At 35.3% G+C, this 17,911-nt stretch overlaps 1 protein-coding gene across 2 annotated transcripts in view; it reads right to left on the bottom strand.

Moving 5' to 3' along the window:
• Positions 1-17,911, bottom strand: part of LRRC7 (leucine rich repeat containing 7) — a 312,980-nt gene that overhangs the window by 120,117 nt on the left and 174,952 nt on the right. For both annotated transcript variants that reach the window (XM_045801366.2, XM_045801367.2), the window contains exons 7-9: positions 17,647-17,721; positions 12,175-12,319; positions 6,187-6,259 (exon numbers count right to left, since the gene is read on the bottom strand). In XM_045801366.2, the coding sequence (XP_045657322.2) occupies positions 6,187-6,259; positions 12,175-12,319; positions 17,647-17,721 (293 nt within the window). The remainder of the gene's footprint in view (positions 1-6,186; positions 6,260-12,174; positions 12,320-17,646; positions 17,722-17,911) is intronic.

Raw genomic sequence — 17,911 nt, 5'->3', positions numbered from 1 at the left:
TAGTCAATCATTTAGAGGTTTTACTCGTGAAACATCTATGTTGACTGATTTTAAATAGTCACCATTATTGTCAAGACAATATACTTTTCATTTGACCCAATTTTCCCATTCTTCCAAAGTAATCACTGATCTTTCCCTTCCTTTGGATTCTTTAGGAAGTTAATTAGGTTGATTGAAAAGAATACCTGTAATTTTTTTTTTATTATAGGAGAAAAGTACCACCCAAATGTAAAATTCTATCCAGAAGTATTTTTTTTAAGTGAACATTTCTACAACCTATGAGTAGAAAAAAGCTTTTCTCATTGCAAAAGACCACTAAAAAAAGACTCTATATGCTTCAAGATAGGATACTGAAAGATTTTTTAACTAACCAAAATATAGAAATATTTAACTTATGCTGTATTTATAATTTGGCCACAATCCATAAATGGTCACAGTCCTAAAATATTCAGGCAGGGAGTGAAGGAGAAAATAGATAGTAGAGGACAATGGCTTTTATTTATTTATTTATTTATTTATTTATTTATTTATTTATTTATTTTTTTTTTTTTTTAAAGATTTTATTTATTTATTTGACAGAGACAGCCAGCGAGAGAGGGAACACAAGCAGGGGGAGTGGGAGAGGAAGAAGCAGGCTCCCAGCGGAGGCGCCTGATGTGGGGCTCGATCCCAGAACGCTGGGATCACGCCCTGAACCGAAGGCAGACGCTTAACGACTGCGCCACCCAGGCGCCCCCAGGACAATGGCTTTTAAATGGAAATCATTTCTGGTTTTGTACTTTAACTGAAATCTTATAGAATCAGTGAAGTTCCATTTGATCATTTCTCTGTATCTTTCTCAATAACTTTACTCTTTCTATATGGACAACTCTATCACTTTGGGAAATACATTACAATCTTTTTCTTTTGTGTTTTAAATTTCTCTCTAGGTCCTTAGACTTTACAACCAAATACTATGATTCTAAAGGCTTATTCTTGAGAACTCTGCTAAAAAGCTTAGAAACAATTTCAAACAGTGCTTTTCTTGAGAGTGTATTTTATAATTTTAAAATATATATGTCATGGACTAAATGTTTGTGTCCTACCTTCCAATTCTTATGTTAAAGCCTTTACCTCCAGTGTTATAGTATTTGGATATGGGCCTTTGGGAGGTAATTAGGCTTAGATGAAGTCATTGAGGATTGGGCCCTCATAATGGGATCATTGCCCTTATGAGAAAAGACACTAGAGAACTAGTCTCTTTCTCCCCCTCTCTCTGTATACACAAAGAAAAGGTTGTGCGAGCACACTGAAAGACAGTAGCTGCTTGTAAGCCAAAAGAGGAGTCCTCAGAATGAAATCTACCTTGCCAAGACCTGATCTTGGACTTCCCAGCCCCTAGAACTGTGATACATACATTTGTGTTGTTTAGGCCACCTCATCGGTTTTATTTAATTATGGCAGCCTGAGCAGACTAAGACAGTATATTATTATATTTGAAAATCAATATAAAACATTTTTCTTTTTAAACACTGGAAGTTACTTCATGTTATATTACTAATCCTCACACAAATGAACATAAACAACAATAAATAAATAAATGTCTTTTTATTTATTACTATTAATGACTATTATAATTTATTGAAGACTATCCACCACTAAGTCTCACAACAACCTCTGAGATGAATTATTATTTCCATTTTTCAGATGAGAAAACTGCAATTCTGAGATGTGCAGTGACATGTCCAAAGGTCCATTAGTTAATGAGTGGAGAAGCCAGGATTGAAATCTGTCTAGTTCCAAATCTTGCAAACATTCCCCTTGGCCATACTGCTTGGGTACATACAATGAAAGACATACTCAAGACATGATCCCAGACTTTAAGGAGCCTATATTCTAGCTGTTAAGACACGGCAAAATAATGGAAAAGTTAAATGATGATACAAAAGATAAATAAGAAACTGATAAAAGAAATGGTAAAATATCACAAATTAGAATGTTCTCTAACTTGTTTACAGAGTTCCCAAAACTTATTTGTCCATGAAACTTATCTTTGTGTCATACCTATAAAATCCCAAGTAAAAACTGTTTTGAGAAATACAATTCAGAAAACGCTGGTCTAGTTTGTAGGTGTACTAGGACTTTTAATTTAGAGGAGGAAGCTGCAGTGGTCTGGTGGGCAGAAGAGAGAAGAGAGAAGAATTAAGTTGTAAAAACAGTAAACATATTCTTGAATCCAAATCCCAGAAGTGCAAATTAGGTCAATAAATTTTTACTTTATCAAACTATTTTTGACAACATTTATTGACTGTATAGCACTTTCCGTCCATTAGTACATTTAATCCTCGCAACATTCTTATGAAGTAGGCATTATTACTATGACTTCTATTTTATGAGGAGGGATCTAAGTCTCTTTACCCAATAGCAAATCAAGGAGCCAGGGTTTGAACCCAGAATGTTCAGGCTCCAGAGCCAAAGCAACCAACCACACTATGGTAAACTTCCTCTCTGAAGCAACTTCACTTTAAACCAGCATTTCAGGTAATTCTGGTACAGGCACAATAGATTAAGGTTTGAGAAGATATCTGATAACTGAAAGCTGAATCTAGATAGTTGTTCGAAAACTTTAGCATGCATCAGAATCCCCTGAAGGGCTTGTTTACACAGAGATTGCCGGCCCAATGCCCAGACGTTCTCCTTCAGTACTTCTGGGGTTGTCTGAGAATGTGCATTGCTAACAAGTTCCCAGTTGAAGCTGATGCTGCTGATCACACAACCACATGCCGAGAACCACTGGTTTAGATGAGACTACGAAAAACTTGAATATTGTGTAAAGAAATTTGGGTTTTATCCACCGAAGGGTGTGTGTGTGTGTGTGTGTCTGTGTGTGTCTGTGTGTGTATCCGTGTCTGTGTTCTGTCTTTAATTTTTTGACTGGTATAACATTACATAATAAAAAATTCAAAAACTACAGAGAGTATATGATAAAAGCAAGTCTCCCTGTTTATTCTATTCACCAGCCCCCACATTCTCCTCCCTAAAGCTGTGTACATTTCTAGTTTCTTATGTATCTTTCCATAGGAAACAGTGGGATAAAATGTTTTTTAGCATTCAGGTACCTAGAATAAAGTTCACTTATTTTCTTGTTATAACAGTCTAGTAAGTGAACTACTGGAATTTACTATCTGGGGTATTGACATCATATAGGCTAAAGATCTGGATCAAAGAACTAGAGAATCTTGGATGTAGGTAGATACTATAAATGAGGAAACTAAGCCAACAGAGAGGTTAAATAACTTGTCCAAGTTCACACAGCGAGTGGCACAGCCACGGTTCACACCCATGTTGTTTGACTCCAAAGCCAGGGCTCCTTGCACTAACCCTCAGGAATTTGAGGCCCAATAAGAAGAAGGGGCTTACCCAGCTTTGCTTAGTTACTTAGATTTTCTGATTCCCTGTCCAACAGTCTTTCTGTTTGGCCATACCCTATGAGGGAATGACTTTTTAAAATTTCCATTCAGATTTTTGAGTTTTTATTGCTTTTGACCAAGGCTATGAAGCTAAAAAAGAGAAGGTTTAGTATGCAGTTTCTCTTCCTGTGGAAGATCCTTTGCCTCTAGAACAGTGCGGCCCACTAAATTACCAAATATTACAAAACGTGTGACTCAACTATTATATATATTAAGAGGCATCATAGGTCAATTAACTGCTTAGTTTTGAAATCTGTTGACTTATCTCAGCCTCAGCCTCTGTAACTGTTGAAGGGGAGAGGGAGATAATGATACATATAGAATACTCTTAATAGAAGCTTTAACTACAAGGGAATGTGTGTAAAACACCAAACAGTATTTGGCACCATGAGAAAAACAAAGTTATTATTATTTTTCATTGTACATTCAATTCTTAGAGTGGCTGGAACTCCTAGGTACAAATTAAGGTTTGACAACAAAAATAATCAGTTTTACAAGTCATTTCACACAAAAGCCATGGAATCCATTTCTGAAACATGTTCAAAAATTAATTCTTCTAGCAGTTTTTAATAGTTGGAATACTAAAAATGACCAAAGATAATTCTAACATATCGAAACATTCTAGGTGCAGAATAAGAATATCACTACAGCTTGTCTTAATATTTCTAGGATTTTGGTGTCCAGAGTTCTAGGTAGAATGTTTCATAATAAAATGCAGACTATTCTACTGTTTACAAAACACTTTTTGCATGTGACCTGGGGTGCCATTAAATAAGATCATAATCAAATTTCACCTCTAGGCCTTGCACTAAACCTCTGATCTATCAACGCCAAATTCCCTAAGAAAAACAAAGCTATCACTATTATTATTATTATTGTTATTTTTACTTCATACAGATTGCTTATTAAGGTATACTATAAAAGTTTAGATATTTAGTTTATTTTTTGCCATACATTCAAATTCAAATCATTTGTATTCAGGTGCTACCTTGAAATGAGAACATAAGTTAGACAATAGCTCTCAAAATTTTATTTTACAAAACGTGATGTGATATAGAACAGACATCTCCAAAGTTTTTGGTCCTAGGATCCCTTTACACTCTTAAAAATCATGGGTAACTCTAAAGATCATGTGTTTATATTTTTTATATCTACTGGTATCTACTATATTATAGATTAAAACAGGAGTTTTAAAAATAATTACTATCTGTCAAATAATAATAGTAAACCTATAGCATGTTAAATAACATATTTTTATTCAAAGTAACCATATTTTTCGAAACAAAAACATTTAGTGAAAAAGGTGACATTGTTTTTAGTTTTGCAAATCTCTTCAATTTTTGGCTTACTAGATGGGACTGGATCTCATATCTGCTTGTGAAATCTGTTAACAAAATCCAGCCTTACACAGATATGTAGTTGGAAAAGGGAGGAACATTTTAATTGTCTTTTTGGATAATTGTGATTTTTTTTTTTGATACTACAACAAAACTCAACAAGTGGTAGTTTTTTAGGGGATAACTGCAATGTAGGATCTGAAATTACATCAAAGAACTTTTCTTACTCTTCACATCAATACATGAAAATCAACTGGTCTATTTTGCATTTTGAATGGGTTTTTTACTCATGTCTGATTTTGTAACTCATGCATTGGTCATTTGGAAATACTGCTTCACTGAGTTATATATATTCTCCAGATATTGACACATTGCATAACATAATATCAACAAATTACATTAACTTATATCACACTAGTCTTATCAGAAAAGCCTGTAAGTATTGGGAAGCTGTCAAGCTCACAGTGGCAGATAGGAATTTCCCAAAATTCCAATTTTTGCTTGATAGCTCAAATTTTACTGTCAGCGACAGATACTGTCAGTTGTTTTCCTTGAAGTGACAAGCTCACTTTGTTCATTTTCGACAAAATGTCTGCCCAAAATCCAAGTTTAAATAATCAGTTTGTCAGTCATTCTTTTTCTTAAAGACTATTTTTTTTTTTTTTAAGAGCTGTCTTAGGTTCACAGTAAAATTGAGAAGAAGGTATAGAGATTTCCCATACACTCTCCACTGGCTTCTTTCTGTTGGTTTGTTTTTCTCACCAGTTTTTGTTTTGTTTTGTTTTTAGTTCATTCCTCTAACACTTCCCTTTTATTTTCCCTGAAACAATACTCAAAGGAAGATAATGGCACTTAAAACTAAAAAAATATGAACTTTTATGAGAAGATTCTTAACCTTTATCCCTGTAAACCAGTAATCAACTTTGAATTGAATAGGCCCATTTATCTTTGATGAACCTTTTTCATACTTTCAAAGGCAAATAATTTTATTAATTTTTATAAATAACTTTTACAGTACTATTATATAGTACTACTACTATAAACAACAATTACTAACATAATGTATAAATCACTTATACTGTAATGGCAACATATACAAACTACAGAGCTTTATACAAAATGATTTGATTTCATAAGGTATATTCAAGTGAATTTCGAGCTGCTACTCTCAAATTAATAGTATCTGGGAAATTATAAGCAATAACATAATTAATGATCTGGGTAATCCCTTTGCTTATGAAAGAGTCATAGTTATTTCTCAGGATTTATATAGTGTGTCAATGCAATGCTCAGATATAAAACTAAATTAAGATAGAAAATGTTCTGAAGTAAAAAAAACTCAACATATCCTTTTGTTTCTGGCTCAGAGGGGCTGACTGGTATGGAACTTTGGCACTTACTTTCCGATTGTGTTGGGTAGCATTGTAAGTTGATTGTCATCTACTTTTAGAGTAGTTAATTTTTTCAACAGTCCTAAAACAGAGAAGAAGGTTTATTAATACATAAGAACAGATCTCTGGCAGGAAATACAATACGAGAAAAAGAATCACTTGTGATGACTACTTATCATGCCAACTGGCTACACTCTGCTTATATAAAGCCACAAATATATTTGTCTGTAGTCTAGTCTCGACTGTCCAGTTGTAAAAACTTCACTTACGTCAGTGGGAGTTCACGTACATCAACGCAGACAAATAAACAAAACATAGAGCTCCGTAGAAACCTAAGTTGACAGCAACACGACCACATTTCCCTTATCTAGTATACTGCAAATGGACCAGATGAAAATTTTTAAGCCAGCTGTGATTTAATATTTAATTAACTCCTAAGCACTAATAACTAACATCCCTGTTGTGATACAAATTAAAAACAAATCTGAAGTAAGCCCAATAATCAACAAATGGGTACTGAGGTATTGCGATGCAGTGCTTATAATTATGGGCTTGGAAAATTACAACATATGATCTCATACTCTTTTTGTTACCATAAATCCTTGACTTGGATCAGCAGAAAGCACAAAAACTTGCAATTTTAATATACCGAGTAGAACTGGCCAAGAATCGAAGTTTCAACTATTTATATTTCACTGTCAGATTTATGCCTCCCATACCCTTACTGCCTGCTCTATTCCTAGGGTTTTATGAGTATAGCCACAGAGTAACTGAAGAACAGCTTCCTTTACCCAGCCACGATGTAGTATCAGAATGGCTTAAATAGCCAAAGTCCAAGGACAAAGTGCGGTTAATTTCTGTTTTACATTGGAAATATACATATATACTGTAAGCTACTTTTTTGTTTCCAGAAAACTTGTTTTCATGGATCTAGTGGGTTCCATGGTCAAATGTGTTTGGGAAATGCGAAATTAAACAACAATAAACATATTTCTTTAGTGATGTTTTCCTAGGAGCTTTTAATACATTAATGTAGCAATGTGACTCTCCTAAGCTTTTGTGGAATGCGTGTGAGTGTGCAGCATACCTTGTACAGCTAGTGTTTTGTGAATATGCTTTGAGAAACACTGCCGTGGACCATGCCCCCCCCCCACTTCAAGTATTCTGAGGATTCCTTAAAGGCACAGAGTAAGTCAGAATACATCTGAAATAAGCAATTATTGCACTTTAAATTTCAGTATGCTCAGTTACATATTCTGTAGAAGCACTCAGAATCTCTAGTGGAGATAAAGGTTCTCACCATCAGACTGCTGTGAGAAAATATCTACAAAATATTGGAGCTTAATACATCAGCTTGTGCCCCCAGGCTTCACTGCCGAAAACAGCAGCACCTGGGAAAGAGCACAATTCTCACCAGGGTAATTTATCTCTGAAGTTTGCTCACCCACTGCCATATTCATCTACGTTTAAAGGGTGACTGAATCACTTCAGCTTCTCTGTGTGTATGTAAGAAGTATCAACCTTGGAAATAGAAAAGAGCTTGTTCACCAATTGTGAAAAGAAAACAGGGGGTGATGGATTACAGCTAAATTCTTTATGACTTGGTAGCCCTTATCAACTACTGCACCTGCCCACCAGTGGAGCTAGAGGAGGGTCGACAGTCTCAATGTCACTTGACTGGAGCATAAGAAGTTTTACGCTGGGTCACAGACCACTGTGCAAACACCATGAAGCCAGGCTGCAACATAGCCTTTAAGAGAATCACAGTACCAAAGTCTGAAAGTAGTGGTGAAAAATCTTGAGGCACGTTAGGGACTAAAACTAAAAGGTTGATGCAGCAGAGATTTTTTGGAGAATGGAGTAGTGGCTCTGGCACCTGACGGAAGCTTCTACAGCTTTAAAGGTGGAAGCAAATTGGGTCTCTGTGCTTAGCTCCATGTCTGTGGGTTTAAAGGAACCTTGCTCATTTGTGATGGGACTACTTGGTCACTCACATATTCCATCCAAGGGGATGTTCTTTGGACAGATTCTGCAGGAATGTGGTTGTCCTCGGAGCAGAAATAGGGCATCAACCTAACCTTCATTGCTCATGACTTTTTCTAACAAATAATTCCTTTACTGCATTTCTATATCATATCTGCTTGGATGTTTTTCTTTCATCCTACAGGAACCAAAGGTATTCTATTCCGTTCCTTCCCTCTATTTGTGTCCTTCCCTAATTCCCCACCTCTTTAGCCTACATTCCCAACTAAGTATTGAAGGCAAAGAAAAAGGAGGACTTTAACTATGATTTTATATATATATATATATATATATTATATACATATATAATATATATAATAAGTAGCAATGTATTAAACATTAATATGATTTGTTATCAAAAATAGCTAATATTCCCATGGCATGTACACACATGTAATAGAATTTTGAAAGCCAAATAGCTGTGCACTCATCAAATTTAAGATTATAATAGTTATTATATTATTATAATAGCTAACATGAGCACACAAGCACTTACTATGTGCCAGGTACTGTTCTAAGTAATTTTACATATATGAATTCATTTATTGCTGAAAATAATCCCATGATGCAGGTACTACTACTGCCCTACTTAACAGATGAAGAAACTAAGCACAGAGAGATTAAGTAGCTGGTCTAAGGTCACAAAGCTAGCAAGATAAAAAAGCCAGAATTTGAACTAGGATAACTTGACTACAAAACCTGTGTTCTTAATTGCTAAGTGAATAAGATAAATTGCTTTGGACAGTAAAAAAAAAATATATATATATATATATATATAATTAAAGCTCTATCTAGAGGAATAAATGAGCCCCTTTCATGTTCCCTGGAACCAGACAAGGAAAGGGACTCAGCACACAGGTTTTGTTGAGTGTATCACTCCATTCAAATACCTCAGAGCTGCAGAAGAACTAAAATAGATGTGAAGAAAGTAAAGATTTTAATTTTAGTTGCTATTTTCCTTAATTGATACTATGAAATTTCTCATCTTTTGTTCTTTTAAATGTTGGTAGTCCAATAATGTCCAAATAAAGAAGATAAGATGCTATTTCCCATCCAATTAGAATCAATGAATTCTTTTAGGGCCTTAGAACACAGCTCTCAGTCTCCTATCCCAGATACTTCTCTTGACCAAGAGGGGAATTTTTGGAGGTAAGTCAGCCATTCCACATGTATAATCAGGGACTCTGGCAACTCTGCAGATGCATAAATGTAATTTTCTCTGAAAGTCAACAGGGTCCAAAGATATAGTCTCATGAGTAAGCTCCTCTAACAAAGTTACTTTCCTAATTTGAGAGCCATTCAGATTCTTAATGAAGGTGTTAAATACATAGTACCCGCTTTCTATCCTAGCCTGCTTTATGCTGGCCAAGTACCTAATCTGGTGTTTTCTATCACCTTTCCATGTTGTCTTCCCCAGACCATAAGGCTAATTTCCTAGTCTACCGTCTTAAAGAAAGATATTTTAAACAAATAATTATATCATCTTTTATTTCACTATGTGCCATTTGCATTTCCAGGATTTCTAATTGTTTTTTTTTATAACCACCTATTCTTAGTCATAGTTCTTGTTTTTGTTTTACAAGTTATTATTTTTATGAATGTTATTGCAACTTTTGTCTATTTGAGGATCTACACATACTTAAAAATAATTTTTTATATTGCTTGATGACTTCAGTTTTTCCTGGGTAAATTTTCCTATTTGAGTTTTTTGTTGTTGCAACATTAGTTTTCCTTTAAGATTCCTGTTTGCACGCTCATTTGTGAGGGTGAATACTTTCTCCTTACCTATGCTCACCCCTCACTCTCTGGCAGTTCTATGGTTACCTACCCCTGACCCCAGGTTTCTGGAGTTCGGAACCAGGTCTGGTATTAGCAACATGGCGCTCTCATCGCATGTGTATAGGGCAGATCCAGTCCAAACTAGCTGTGACTTGCCAGTTTTCAGCAAGGAATGTGTATCTGTTCTCTCTAATGCCAGCTCCACATACCAGTTGTAGCTTGTTTCAGGCTCTCTTCACAGAAAAGGAGCTGTTGCCTCAATCTCCTGTGCATTTGGATGCTCCTGTTATGCTTATGGTACTTTATTTTTTTACTTTTTTTTTTTTTTTTCACTGCAGAAGTGGAACTTAGAGCTGCCACTGCTGTTTGTGGTCTGGAGCTCATTAGGCGTGGGGTCAGTGCTATATTTCCATTCTAGCTCCGGTTCAGGTAGATGTTCATTCTTCCTAAAGCACGGCTCAATTATTTTATTTGCTAAATATTTAAGGAGCCCTTATTATAAACTAGGCACAGTTCTTGGTACTGAGGAGGCAATAAGGAACAAAAATATGTTCTTTAAATGTAAGTCGCTTTTCTAGTCTCATTATGTCTTTGAAGAGATATGGAGTGGTGATGGAATGGGGATTTAAGGCATGTATCTTGAGTGGTTATCTTGACCGGAGATGATCACCTCTGTCATCTTAATGCAAGGATGCTCTCTCTTTTTTTTTTAATGAATGATATTTTTTAATTATATTATGTTAGTCACCATACAGTACATCCTTAGTTTTTGATGTAAAGTTCCATGATTCATTACTAGCGTATAACAAACTGAGGGCTTCAGAGGGGAGGGGCGTGGGGGATTGGGATAGGCTGGTGATGAGTATTAAGGAGGGCAGGTATTACATGGTGCACTGGGTGTTATACGCAAGGATGCTCTTTTTAACCATTATACCTCCTCATCTTCTACAACATAAAACAGTATTTTCTGAACTTATCTGATTATAAGTTTCATCTAGGATGCTTAATACAAACAAATCAGAGGGCCTATCACAAATGTAGTGAATCAGAATTTTCAGAGAAAGAGCCTGGAAATGTGTAAGTGTTCAATAAAGCTCTCGCATAAGTCTTACAATGGAACGAGCTGGAAAAATACTGTTTTTATAAAGTACGTGGTTACATAAATAAAAGATTATCAATCTACAAAGAAAGGAAACCTAGATTGCTATTAGCTTGAAAGAATGGTGAAAATGGGAACAAAATATTGAAGAAAAATTTGAAATACTGCCTTGTCTTCTGGCTTCCTTTCCATCAGAGTACCTAGGTTGTAACTTAATTGTCAGAGGTTTTAATAAGTTCCAGAATATATGACATATCAAATTCAAAGAGTGTTAAAAACTAATCTCCAAAGTTAAATAATTACCCTCCTGAGTCCGCTCATAAATAATAGTAAGATGTCTACACAAAACGGTTTGCTCATTATTAAATTATAAGGAATCTCTAGTTATTTTACTCATACAAAAATTTATAACAAAAATGGATTGGGTACTTGACATATACTAACAGACAAATTCTCTGCTGTCATAAATCTTAACAGCATATAAAAGACAATGTACCTGTCTTTAATAAAAGAACCACAAAGAGATTTTATATTTATTATACATCTTTATGCTATTTCTAGATTATAGCAGTGTTATAATAGTATTGAAAATAGGATATGGCAACACTCTGTGGATAGAAGCTAACTCTATGGTGATAAAAGGAGACATACATGGTTATCAAATTACTCTAAATCTAAGAAATACACTTTTTAAAATTTATAATAATTTTTTATTATGCTATGTTAGTCATCATACAGTATATCCTTAGTTTTCAATATAAGGTTCCATGATTCACTATTTGCATATAACAACCAGAAATACACTTTTTCCAGTAACATTTTATAACTTAAAAGATCTGAATTAAAAAAAAATATGTCAATTTGGTAAGATCGTTTTAATAGGAGAGCCTTCTTGAATTTAATAACTAGTGTTACCATTTCATTCTAAGATATTGGTAAAATACTATTTTTATATCTTGAATAATGAACTTGGTAATTTATTAATATCAGTCAGGCTAACAGTATATTCCCCATATCTATTGATAAACTAGGACTCGGCCAAAAAAGAAAATGATATATTTCATATAAACATTCATGACATAATAGAATATTCTCACCTATAGAGTCAGGCAACTGTTGCAACATATTGGATGACAGTAAGAGGTCCTCAAGGGCTTCACATCCAGAAATGTCCATGTCAACTGTTTCTATTCTGTTTTTTGATATATCCAGGTATACCAACATCTTTAACTTCCCTATAGACTTGATAACATTGCATAAACTCAGGGTTAGTTGAGAAACTTTCACAAGACATTTGAAAATTGTAAAAACCACAACACCGTAAAACTAATTTTAAAAGCAACTACAATAACAAGCATTGGCAAGAATGTGGAGAAATTGCAATCCTCATACACTGTTGGCAGGAATTTAAAATTGTACAGTCACTTTGAAAAACAGTTTGCTAGTACCTCAAAACATTAAACATAGAGTTTCCATATGACCCAGCAATCCCTCGGCATATACTCAAGAATGCAATATACGTCCACACAAAAACATAAATGTTCAAAGCAGTATTATTCACAACAGCCAAAAAATGGAAACAACCGAATGCTTATCAGTTGATGAATGGATAAACAAAATGTAGTATATCCACATGTTGTAATATTATTTTGCCATAAATGCAAATATATGCTACAAAATGGATGAGCCTTGAAAACATATGCGGTGAAAGATGCCAGTAACAAAAAACCACCTGTTGCATGATTCTATGTATATGAAATGTCCAGACTAGGCAAATCTATAGAGACAGAAAGTAGATTAGGGTTGCTGGAGGTTGGGGGGAAGGGGACATGGGAGTGATGGCTAATGGCTTCAGGGTTTCTTCTGGAGATAATGGAAATGTTCTAAAATTAGACTGTGGTGATGGCTATCAATCATGCAAGTATTCGAAAAGCCACTGAACTGTATATTTTAAATGAGTGAATTTTATGGCATGTGTATTGCATCTCAACTCAACAATCTCAAAGATGCAGAAGAATGAATGAATGAATGAATGAATGAATAAATAAATACAGATTGCCACCAAAACAACATATGTTGACATGTTGAGTCTTATAATTTCAAGTGCAGGAGAAAGGTTTTAAATCATGATTTGGACTTTATCCTACCAAACAGATTCTGTATCTTGTTCATTCAACAGTTCTTTTTGAGGATCTACTATGTGTCAGGGTTTGTGTTGTATATGGGAGAACAATTATGATTAAGTCAACTAAGTATGAGGAGAGACTTGTCATGATACAGACAAAGTCTTTATCCTTATGGAGCTCATAGTAGTGGAGGAAAATGCCAAATAAACAAATAATTATAATACCCTATAATATATGCAAGAAAACAAAGCATGTGGAGAATGACACAGAAGCACAGGGCTACAAAATGCCAGGAAGACACAGATTATCAAGAAAAGAAGAACCTGCACCTGGAAGAGAAAATGACATATACATTCATAGCAGAATGTGAAAAATCATGCACGTTTAAGGTAGAGTGGGAAATTCGATTTGTAGGATTACAAGAAGCCAGGTATTAAAAGGCCTTACGTGCTATGTGAGGAGATGTCAATTCTACCTTACAGGCAAGGAAAGCTGTTCAAGGTTTTTAAGATGGAGAATGACACGCTCATATTTGTGCTTTAAAATACCAACTTCAGGGGACTGTGGAAGAAAGATTCATGATGGGAGTGGCAGAGACCCATCACGAGGATCTGGAAATGGTGTAGCTGAGGAGATGAGAAGGAGAGGGAGGAAAAAAGTCATACTGTGAACAGGAGTATCAAGGGCTGCTTAGTTGGGACATGGACCACAGAAGTCAGAGCAAGATGAAAGTCCTCATTTTCTTTTTCTTTCAGGGCATGTTTTGCAAATAAATGCCCCACACATATCCGTGTTCACTGGGTCATCTGTTCTTCTAATCTACCTGTGTATACTTTAGTATATTGTCTCCAATTATTTGACAAGAGTGTAAACAAACAAACAAACAAACTTATTACACACACAAGCACACCTTTGGCACTGTGCTAAGTACTTTATATATATTATTTTATTTAATACTTCATATCCTTGCTACTCAAAATGTGTTTTGCAGACCAGCAGCATTGGCACCACCTAGAAGCCTGTCAGGAATGTAGAATCTCAGACCCGCTCCAGACCTACTGAATCAGAATTTGCACTTTAACATGCATTAAAGCTTAGTAATTAAGTAATGTCACACACTGGGTTCCCTGGGAAGCACAGACAAAGAGAAGTTTATGAGAGAGTGTTCTTAGGATTAAAACAGCGAAAGACAGAGGGGAGAAAGCAAGCATGAGTGGGCAGATGAAGATGCTGAGCTGTGATGAAGTCTTGAGGAAGTCTGCAACTGGTCCTTCAAGACTCACTAAGTTGGGATTGCCCTGTAGTTGTCCTGAGGAAGGGTGAGGAGCCAGACCTTTATCATTGGTCATTGGGTGGAAGTCTTCTGGAATAGGGATGAGACCCTGCGTAAGGAAGTTCTCTTCAGCTGAAGCAATTCCTGAGGAGGGTGGATAGCTGCAAGCAGCATTCCCAGAAGCTTCAGAAATAGAGTCAGTTCTTCATTCCAGGAGGATGATGCATGACAGCATCTACTACAAGTAACATTCCAAGGTTACCCCACTAATAAGGGGTGGAGCTAAAATTCAAACACACTTTTCTCAGATTACAGACCACAAAGCCTGTTGATTATATTGTCAGTTACTGACCTCGAACTCCCTAATTAACCCAGCACATATATCTAGGCCTGTTCCCTCACTCCCCATGCAGGTAGAGAATGTGAGCAAGGTCTTGGAGTAGACGAACAGTTGCTAAGCTAGGAAATAAGTACTTTGGGCGACTTAGGTCAGGGGGCTGAATTCTCCCCATGCCTGGAAATATGTCATTTGGAAAAATACTCTCACTTTACCTATAGATTTCCACCCCAAGGAGCTATTATGTTACCATGGCTCATTCTTCTCTTCTGGTGAGCAAGAAAAGAATGATATATGTGTTTATGTGTGTGTGTGTGTGTGTGTGTTTGTGTGTGTGTTTCTTTTTTGTTCCTTTATCATGAGAAAATGTCTTTACTCTAAAGGCTCCTTCATTGTTATCTGCACTGCAACTCACTATTTTGGTGTGAAATTTCAAAACATCATTTTCAGAAGCAAAATAACACTTCGGTGTTTATTTTTGAGTCTTTCTAAACCTTCACTTTCAAGCACCATATAAAGGCAATAGTAGCCTGGAGTGATAAAGGCCTTTGAAGTCCACTGTCTCAGAGTACTTGGGGATATTGAATCTTGCTCCAACATCCCTTGACATAACGGGGTCTATAAGTGAGCAGTAGACAGCAAATGAAAGGAGTGGAAGCCATCACAAACAAAAGAAGATACTGGAGTTTGAGCAGAGTAGCATAATGATAGCTCAGGCTTCCAAAAGTCTTTTACAAGTATATTAATTTAATGTATTATGATACATGAACTAATAATAAGATGAACTTGCTTTTTTTCCTGTGTCTTGTGAAATGAAATATTTAGGATTAATCATTCTTTGAAACTGATAGACATGGGTTAGCTGAAGTCTACATTCAAGAGAAGCGTTTCAAAGACATGTGTTTCTAGGTACTTGCATAGCAACTATTTGCTAACATTGACATTCAGAAAGCCATGCCTCTTTATGGCAAGGATGTAGGGGTATTCCCCCAAGCAATAGAACAAAATATGAAACTCAAGTATACTAAAATGAGAAATCTACTTAAAGCAGTGTTTAAGAAAAATCTACTCTTGAAACAGACAAATTAGGCAGCATTATCTGTTTCATGGACAGTTTGATTACTACTTTTCCATTTAGTTAATAAGCTTACTAAAGAATCTGAGGTCTGAGCTGACTTTCAAGGTTGGATTTTGGAAATGTAATGGCTATGAAAAGAAAGATGAACATCATTCTCATTTGTGCCTTCTGTTGATTCTATAGCAGTGGCATGTTGGAACATCATAGTGAACAACAGCTTCTGGTGCTGGTTTGAATTATCACCATCCACCTGCTGCATGACCTGCGGCCAGTTACTTACTCTTTCTGTCTTAGTTTCCTCATCCATAACATGGGGATGGTAATAAACCCTACTTCATATGCTCATTATGAGGATCAAGTGAGTAAATACCTGTAAAACACCTAGCATTTATCATGAGCTACGCATTATCTAGGTGTTTTTGAATTAATAAATATATCAAAGAGGCAGGTATAGACTTTTCCGACTACACATTCTGATCCTCAGTCTCTGCACAGGGAATTGATGAGTGTCTTACCTGTGTTGCTACCTACCTTGAATCTGGCACAAATCAGGCTCTACTATGTGTAGTGGAATCTAGATATGTCTCTCCTATTATGTGTGAGCTCCTCAAATAAATATATTCAAGGTCATTGAATATATTATCTTTGTAACCCTAACATTAGCACAGTTTCTGGTTCATAGAGGTGTATTTATAAACGGTTTTTAAATAAATCAATATATAAAGGATGTGCATGCTTTTTTGTTTTGTGTCTATGATGACAGTATAAATGTATTCTTTTGATAAGAGAAAAGGCATTTTTTTCCTTAATCTTTTGCCACATTTTCTCCTTTATGTGGTTTCATGCTTGTTCAAAAGAGAAAAACTTCTTATTCTACTTGCTTTTGCAATCATTTTAAGGAATTTTTAATGTCAAGTCAAAAGAAGAATAAAACTGGCTTTGGGAACACACATCCAAATCTCAGTGGCTGAAGAGTTATTACAAATCCAGCTGTCCTGTCTACTTAGCCCAATGCAAGGGTTTGGAAGTGGCTATTACCAATAGGAACATTGTGGTTGATGTGTGTGTGTATGTACATGCTTATTTAGGCGCATGTATTATGAGTGGCAAGAGGCAGTGTTTTATGACGCCATTCTTCCACTGAATGGAAAGGTAGGAATGTTCACACTCAATGAGTTGACTGGTAGATGTACTATTTGGGAAATATTGCTGGATTGTCGGTTAGTTGAAAAAAAATGGACTCTAGTTCTACTTTCTATTTTTAACACTTTGTAATTTGTCACATACCATTTTCAAAAATTTAAGTGTATTCTATTGGAAATCACCTAAACTGAGAGAAAGATTTTTATTTTGTGGAAGAGCTCTAACAATATGAGCAGAAACAGTTATCTAGTTACCTATAGGAATAAATTTGATTTTGCAAAAATAAGACTTGAATTTTATATGTAGCACTTTCTTTTTCTATATATAACAATATAAGTTTCTTAGCTTTTAAAAATCAGTATGTGGAGAGATGAAAAATATAATCCTAAAAGAACAAGAAAAATCTTTCATACATTGTATATACCTGCATCACTTACAGAAGGTATGTGGAAAAAAAGAAAAAAACGACTAGTGAAAAACACTTGGTGACCAAACAAATGTTTTACTTTGAAAGTCAAACACTGAGATTTATAAATGAAGATTATTATTAATTACAATTAATATATAACATAGATGCTAGACTACAACATGTCATAATAAAAACTTACATACCCCAGGTAGCACTTGTAATGCATTATTATCCATCCACAGCTCCCTTAAATTTTGTATTTGATCCAGAACTTCAGGCTAGGAGAGAGATAGGGAGAAAGAGAAGAAAATTAGTCTTTTCTTAGCACAATATAAGTGTCATTTCTTGAATCTGGAAACTTTATTTGGGAATCTAATATTAATCCTCTAAAAGTCCTAAGTTTAACAGACTGGTAGTCCCTGAGGTAGTCAACCTAGAGCTGATCTGGAAACAATCAGAGCAACAATA

Source organism: Ursus americanus, chromosome 12 (assembly GCF_024610735.1).
Source record: "Ursus americanus isolate L20-20 chromosome 12, mUrsAme1.1.p, whole genome shotgun sequence".
Taxonomy (NCBI): Eukaryota; Metazoa; Chordata; class Mammalia; order Carnivora; family Ursidae; genus Ursus; species Ursus americanus.
Note: the sequence above shows the minus strand (reverse complement) of the source record. Positions and strands in the feature narration are given on the sequence as shown.